This window comes from Oncorhynchus masou, chromosome 5, assembly GCF_036934945.1.
Source record: "Oncorhynchus masou masou isolate Uvic2021 chromosome 5, UVic_Omas_1.1, whole genome shotgun sequence".
Taxonomy (NCBI): Eukaryota; Metazoa; Chordata; class Actinopteri; order Salmoniformes; family Salmonidae; genus Oncorhynchus; species Oncorhynchus masou.
This window is the reverse complement of record NC_088216.1, coordinates 48718886-48727381: the sequence shown is the minus strand read 5'-3', so window position 1 is coordinate 48727381 and position 8496 is coordinate 48718886. Positions and strand designations below refer to the sequence as shown.

At 41.3% G+C, this 8496-nt stretch overlaps 1 protein-coding gene across 1 annotated transcript; it reads right to left on the bottom strand.

Annotated features, from left to right (window-relative positions):
- Positions 1-1507: 1507 nt before the first annotated feature.
- LOC135539743 (acidic mammalian chitinase-like) lies at positions 1508-7163 on the bottom strand. Its single transcript, XM_064965830.1, has 11 exons — positions 7143-7163; positions 6329-6365; positions 5925-6186; positions 5662-5718; positions 4914-5079; positions 4453-4577; positions 4199-4322; positions 3660-3842; positions 3386-3502; positions 3072-3204; positions 1508-2849 (listed from the first exon to the last, which is right to left on the bottom strand). Exons 2-11 carry the CDS (start codon positions 6351-6353, stop codon positions 2602-2604), a joined length of 1440 nt encoding a protein of 479 aa, XP_064821902.1. The 5' UTR covers positions 6354-6365; positions 7143-7163; the 3' UTR covers positions 1508-2601.
- Positions 7164-8496: the final 1333 nt, after the last annotated feature.

Below are 8496 nucleotides of genomic sequence, written 5' to 3'. Positions count from 1 at the left end.
TGACTCATTGTAATGGCTGCAATGGAATCAATGGAATGGAGTCAAACATGTGGTTTCCATATGTTCGATATGTTTGATACCGTTCCATGAATTCCATTCCACCCATTACATTGAGCCGTCCTCTTATTTAGAACAGCCATGGAGTTGTCTTGGTGTCCCGGATCAGTTGCTTTTCAATGTACAGTTTATCGACTATGAGAGCGACACAACTCTCTTTGAATGTATTCTCTTTAAAGAGTGGGTACAGTACTTTGCGCCGTTCTGCAATTTCCTTAGGTAACTGATCGTTCATGCCTATTTAAGTGCCGGCGAGTGATTTGCCCAGGATTCTGACCGTTGTTTTTTCTTTAAATGATACAAATTAGGCAATGATTGGACGCTCGTAACGATGTACTACTCTCTGTTCGAAATGATGTTCGCATTCAAGTTTGATTTTGATGTCTGTCAGTCAGTTGTCTATACTGTTGTTATAGTGATCTGGGGCGACTCTTGAGGAGCAGGTGTTAGTGGATTTGTCATCTGTCACTGGCTGAATGGTTCTCACTTCCTGCATTGTGTTGGGTGGCAGGATCCTTGTAATCCCTGTCACTTCCTCAGGACTATGCTGTCAGCCCGACTGCTACTCACATAGCTAAGGGCTGTTGTATACTGTCCAGTACATAGAAACATAACCTAAAATGTCACAATGTATGTCAGTCCAAAAATGTTGGTGAACTAAGGAATATTACACTGCAATTTATTTCTAAATATATTTTTTTGTTTTGTGTTCAAATGCTGTGTGTATGTGCATTTGATTGAGATTGCGAAGGTTTAAAATAAAACATCTCTCTGGGATGTTTTTCATTAACGTTTGTATATGAGGAATTTCAACGCTTGTATTCTACTGTATGTAATTCACATTGCAAGGTGTCCCAATCCTGAGGATAGTGGCTATGAATTCCAACACCAACATTTGGAGGTGTTTACTACTATGTTTTCACTCCCCTTTCCCATTGCCTTGTCAGTCGCAATACAGGCCACATTCATTTCTGACTTGGTCCTGCTCCTGTACTGTGATTTATAAACACATTTTCATGACTAAACCCCACACCAGAGACAACCCACATAGACCATTGACATAATCTGCTCAAGTTCTCCCATAAACCATTTGATTTCCACTGATGCTTTGTCCTTCACCACATGACTGGCTGTAACACTTTGTGTCCACTATGTAACCCAACCCTTTTGATACATGGCCGATTTGGCTGGGTCTCTAAAATAGCTATTATCGTTTGAATACTATATTGTATCACCAGTGTATTTTCAAATGCCATTTGATGAGGAGTCATTAATTAGAAGGGAAAATAAACAGATATTCAAGTAGAATAAAGACTGTAGAGATACAGTATATGGCTCTGGGTTTATAGAATTATCGCAACACAAATGCGTTTGTCATGCAAAACCAAGAAGGTCATACATGTTTTAGTGTAATAATTAAAAGTATTAAACATGTCGAACAAAGGGAAAATACAAGATAAGGCAGAATCTTTAATTTTTTGAACTCATTCAAAACAAAACAGTTTTCACTTCTACAAAACTAAGCGCGAGACTCAACTAATTGCATCTCAATTACTGTCTACATTCAACATTCTTCCCTTCCCACACAACATGTTTTAGCACCACAGTAACACTTAAAGATGCACTATGCAAAAATCGCTCCACCATTTCCTGATTGCTAAAATTCTAAAAGTTTGCCTAATTTCAGTTTGTGACAAAACAAGCAAGTATAGTGTAGAGAATCATTGTACCATCTAAACCACTGTGAAATATATTTTCAGCTGTATGAAGCTGGTGTACAAAACCGAAAGTAAAAGACGCAAAAACTAAACTTGTGCATCAGAAGTATAGAAATATCACACATAGAACAGATCTACCACTTCTTAGACTTGCTTTAGATGAGCACAACAGATCTATAACTCACAGTTCTATGTGAATTTGTTGGGTCACCCAAAAAGTTTAATATAGCATCTTTAAATCCCTGATGCAGTCTTTTTAATTACATTTTCAAATCCTCACTGTATGTATAATAAATCATTGTGTTTTTCATGAATATAACTAATAAAATAACTAAATATATTGTTTCCCTGTGCCTCCTTTTCCATTTGAAATACTCAGTCTGGTCATGTGGGCGTGTTGATACAAATTTAAATATATTTACATACACAGCCCTGATTGGCAGATAGGAGCATCAAGACCATACATTTCGAAACTAAAATACTAATTTAGTAGAATCTCTATGGTCTAGAATCTAGAGCCTACCCAATTTACCCCATATGCAAATAAAAGATGACTGGTCATTGGTCAGAATAATCAGATCAGATTTTGATGTCAAGTTGTGGACCAACAACTCCATCCCATCTGAACAGGCTGAAATTCCAAGTGTACACTAAAGGGCATTATCATAACATTTTACCATTTCCTAGTCTTATTTTGACCTCATATTGTTGAAATATTTATTTTCCATAAGTAAATTAAAGGGGCATTGCAGTCAAATTTAAAGTTGGTAAATACAACGTTGGCATTAGCGATGCTAATTCACACCCTAACTTCCTTACAATGCGCTTAAGGCCACACGCAGATCTTGGAGCCGGGGTCGAAGACCGAGCCGTTGCTGCAGGTTTTGAGGTGGGTGAGGCCATGGGCGCACATGTAGAAGGTGGTGATGTCGTCTGGGTTGGCGTAGATGCCATCAGGCTTTCCGTTGCAGAAACCTGTCCCAGGGGCGTGGGTGGTGACGGTGGTGGTGGTGGGGCGGGTGGTGGTGACTGAGCCAGGTTTGGGGGTGGTGGTAGGGGGCAGAGGGGGTAATACTGGATGGAAGGAAAAATAAAAGGAGAGATGGTTTTACCATGAAGGAGGGAGCTGAGGTGATGAAACAGTGATGTCATTTCGGGACATTATTTTATCTGACTGGATTTATCATAGTGGCCCATCACACAGTGGGATAATCTGGTCTAGTAGTTGATTCATTTCAGATTACACTTTAGTTTTTGAATATCAGGTTTGCTCCTTCACTAAAACTTCAGACTTACCGATGTCAAGAAGTTTGCGCAGATGTCCCAATAGAGGGTGGTTGCCCTCAGCGCAGAACTGGTTGGCGAAGTCATCAAGATCCAGGGCCCACACAAAGGCACCGCCAAACTTGTTGTCCTTCATGTAGCGGACCTGTGCAGCGGATCGAATGAGGAGACCGCGGTAGATAGACATAGATAGAGAGGGTGAATATATTTAGAGGATATGTCACAGAAGTATCATACCAGACTTTTTGTTTACCACTTTAATGACTATGGGCAAAAAATGTCTTATCTAAATTACAATATTATGTAAACGGATTAGGGGAAATGACCTTGGTCTCAAAGCTCTGCCTGGAGTCAAATCCAACCCACTCATTGCCCTTGTAGGCATAGGGAACCATCTGGTCTGCAATCATCTCAACTGTTGCGCCATTTATGAAGGTGCAGATCTGAACAAAACACGCAAAAAGGGAGTTTGTTTTGTGAAAAACACATGCAAAGGTCTCCATTGTACAGCCTTCTTTGAATAACAATGAAAAATGGATTTCTAACTTTGCTTAACATTTTGGTGTTGAATGTTTTGGCCCCCAGCAGCCAGGCTCTCACCTCATAGTAGGCCCAGAAGCCAGCTTCGCGGGTGTAGGGCCCGGCGGAGGCAGGGCCACTGACTGGTGCTCCAACGCTGGTGTTAGATGATGTCAGGCGGAAGGTACGCCCATAGGTGGCGAAGCCCATGTTCAGCTTCTCCACTGGGGTGCCATTGTCTCTCCAGTACTTCATGGCGTAGTCCTGAGAGAGAAAGAGGGGGTTAAGAGGGTTAGAGGGATGGATGGAGAGAGAAGTGAGAAATGTAGCAAGTACTTCAGCAGTGCTAGAATATTTATTGTTGTGGAATAGCACAACACAGTAAAGTGGCACTATACTTTTTCTATCATGGTGAAAATATGTAGCAAATATCATGATTATACCACACCATTACAAGTAAATAACATCAGTAAAGCTGTATGATGTTTAAAACCGATTTTCCTTTATAAAGATGGAATGACAAGGGTTTTAAACGCACTATTTGCATACTATGGGTTGACAATAGTATCATTATACACCCTGATAAAGATTCTGTCAGTCTGTGTGTTATTTTTCCTTACAGTGTTAAAGTAGATAAGCTCTCCCTCGTCATGAGCACCGCGATACAGGGGGCTGTTGTGTCCAGTGAATCCCTCCCAAGTTCCGTGGAAGTCGTAGGTCATCACGTTGATGAAGTCCAGAGACCTGGAGACGCACGCACAAACTATAACCACTGAGAACAAATGGCACCTGGAAACTGTTTCTAAAGCGCCATAGCTATTTAAACTGATTGACCTCAGGAAACATTGTTATTCAAAATGGCCGGCAGACTCACTTGGCAATCTCGGCAATCTCATATCCAGCATCGATGGTTCCCTTTCCAGCGGACACGGCAGCGGTCAGCATGAGCTGGGCATTACCGGTGGACTTGGCCTCAGCTGCGTAGGCTGCCACTAGCTCCTGTAAAATACACACACACACACACACACACACACACACACACACACACACACACACACACACACACACACACACACACACACACACACACACACACACACACACACACACACACACACACAACATCATGTGTCAGTCAGGGTTGGGGATGCACAGTGAAGACGTATTATAGGGAACATATGAATAGTATGCCCACCGTATGCTAGTGAATAAGGAGAGTTTATCTTATTTTGTAAAGCTCTTTGAACGCTTGGAAAAGCACTATATACATCCAAACCATTATCTATCTACATTACTATCATTGAGTAATAACTGTAGTGGAGGAGCCACACCCACCTGGCAGAGCAGAGTGAACCTCTTCTTGTCCTCCGGGGGGCTCCCTCGGGCCCCGGGGTACTCCCAGTCCAGATCCAGACCGTCAAAACCATGGGTTCTCATGAAGCTGATGGACGACTGGATGAATGTCTGACGGTTGGCAGCATTACTCACCATGATGGAGAACCTGAGGAGAGGAAGACGGTTTTATCATGAGGCTGTATTACAATACACCATATGGTTTCTAAATACTACCTTACTAATTCCACAGATATACTAATTGCTAGTCTCTCATGGACAAACTAGGTAAACATAAACCAAGCATATGACCAAATTATGCACGATTTTAGTTCTGGGTTAACTGAGAGTTTTCTATATACATGATGGAACACCTGAGAGATGATCAAGGTTCTATCATGACACCATAACATAATACACCATATAGTTGCTAAAGTGTACTAAACATAAATTAGTACAGATACCAGTAGTCATATAGTACTGATAGTCATGATCAAAGTTATCTTGACAACACAACCGTGTTGTCCTCTGTCAAAAGCACTTTGAACAGCATCTTCACTGAAAAACATGATAGTTGTGTTATTTCACGTGCCCTAGTAGCTATAGTTAACACAGTTCCAGAGAACCTAAATGTAGCTGCAGAGATTATCTCACAAACACTACGATAGGTACTGTTGCAGATACTCTAAATCTAAGTAATTGTGTATGGTGCTTTTCATAGCCCTGTAGCATGACTAAGGGAGGTGCTCACTGGGAAGAACCAAAGTTCCATCCTCCGACGGCCAGCAGAGTCTTAAGATGAGGGTTCCTGCAGAGAGATGGCAAAGAGAGGAGGGGTTGAGATTATTCAGCAATTTTGTATATGAGTAGATTGATAACTCTGCAAGTGGCTGCTTAAACAAGCTCCAGTTCAGAGGAGGGATTAATAAAACCAAAGAAATATCCCTGGACACTTGGGAAACTAAATTCCTCATTCAACACCAACACTAATAAGTTGTGAAGCGAGCTATTTACTTGGTCTTCAAGGAGTTGAAGGACTTGTAGAGGACGTCATCATTCCACTCGTAGGTGACCAGCTCATTGCGGTGGTTGAGGATGGAGAAAGCGTAAATCAGGTGAGTGCACAGGTGGGCGTCCACATTCTCGGGCTTGTACTTCCCTTTGTCTGGTCTGTACTGAGACCAGTTGGTGAAGTAGCACACCATTTTGGGAGAAGCAGCAGCTGTGGTGGAAACTGAGGTGGAAGCGCCAAACTGGCACAGCACCAGGCACAAGCCTAGAGCGAGTGAGAAAGAGTTTTGAAAGGGTAAGCAAATGTCTATGTAAATAGCCCCAAAAACATTTGTCAAAGCGTATCATTTTATTGCACGATAGAAGGCAGTGATAGTGCCTGATGTAAATGATGGAGTCATAGTCACCTGCTAAGATTGTCAGCTTAGACATCTTGACTATTTGCTATGAGACAAAGAGAGAGAGAGAGAGAGAGAGAGAGAGAGAGAGAGAGAGAGAGAGAGAGAGAGAGAGAGAGAGAGAGAGAGAGAGAGAGAGAGAGGGAGAGGGAGAGAGAGAGGGAGAGAGAGAGAGAGAGAGAGGGAGAGAGAGAGAGAGAGAGAGAGAGAGAGAGAGAGAGAGAGGAGAGAGAGAGAGAGGGAGAGAGAGAGAGAGAGAGAGAGAGAGAGAGAGAGAGAGAGAGAGAGAGAGAGAGAGAGGGAGAGAGAGAGAGAGAGAGACAGACAGAGATATTTTCAACTGATGCAAGGTTTTGAACATTACCTGCTCACAACAGACAGAACAACAATAAACTACCCCACTCACATTTCCCCATTAAATTAACATTACCCACGGCACTGCACAGGGTACTGTCCTAAACAAGTGCCACAGTATTTAAATATTGAAATAATTGTTAAATAATAATTTGTGCATTCACTGACTCATTACTACATTGATGTACTTAAATTATTTACTAAACTAATTTAGCAATGTACTGAGATTCACACTAAATTCTTTCCAATAGCTATATTGCATCAGTTGTTGTCAGAGTCCAATACAAATAATAGCCAGAGGCTAAAGGTATACAGACCAAGACATTCAAGGTAACAGTTGCTAGCTACTGAAACAAAATCGTTACTAACATCGAAGGCCCATTTATCCAATTACACAATGAATCAAGTTGGTCCTAATATGACCAAGGAAACTGTCAGCTGTCACTAGTGAGTTTTCTTCTAAGCTTACCGTGGGAACTTCACCGATGAAACCGTCAGTAATGAGAAGTTAAGTCTGCCTTTTTATATAGTTTATCCAGTGGTGGGTGGGCCCCCATGGAACCAAATGGGAGGGGGGGTTAAACAAATGTGCAATACAATCAGATAAGTACAGAAGAGTCTGGACTGGGGTGGTGATTAATTTATGACAGGCCAGGTAATGTACAGTAATCAGCTCAGAAACACTAAGCAAGACAGATAAGACACGAACCACATAAGAAGACACATGACCTGAGCATAAACAGATGAATAACAGTGCACGTTAGATTGGTAATGTTGATTCTCTGTTCATTTCCCATTTTAGGAGAGATTTTGTGGTCAAAGTAATTAATGCGAAGCATATACACCGTGAGAATGTTCATTCTGTATTTGCAAAATAATGTTATGTACAGTATTATAAAAACTGTAGCTGGGATTATACAGTGAGTGTACAAAACATTAGGAACACCTTCCTAATATTGAGTTGCACCCCCTATTGCCCTCAGAACAGTCTCAATTTGTCGGTACATGGACTCTACAACCTGTTTTGAAAGTGCTCCACAGGGAGGCTGGCCCATGTTGACTGCAAAGCTTCCCACAGTTGTCAAATTGGCTGGATGTCTTTTGGGTGTTGGACCATTCTTGATACACATGGGAAACTGTTGAGTGTGAAAACCCCAGCAGCGTTGCAGTTCTTGACACACTCAAACCGGTGCACCTGGCAACTACTACCCTTCCCTGTTCAAAGGCACTTAATTAAATATTTTGTCTTGCCATTCACCCTCTGAATGGCACACACACAATCCATGTCTCAATTGTCTCAAGGCTTAAACATCCTTCTTTAACCTGTCTCCTTCCGTTCATCTACGCTGATTAAAGTAGGTTTAACAGGTAATATTACTAAGGAAGCATATCTTTTACCTGGTTTCCTCTGGTCAGTCTATATCATGGAAAGAGCAGGTGATCGTAATGTTTTGTACACTCGGTGTGTATTGCAGGCATTTAGAAAAATGTTAATCATAATTGGCACGACTATCCACTTGTTGGAATTGTGATAACACATTAATTAGTCATTATGTTGGCAAGTTTGATAATAATGACCATTATTTGTTCAGATTACGCTATCTGTGTCCCGAGCTGTCAAAAACATCCCAAAAGTTAAATAGTTGACACTTCTCAAATGTATATTGGCATGTCTAATTGTCTTTGATCCAGCAGGTTCCTAGCTGTACTGAATTATATACACTGCTCAAAAAAATAAAGGGAACACTGAAATAACACATCCTAGATCTGAATGAATGAAATATTCTTATTAAATACTTTTTTCTTTACATAGTTGAATGTGC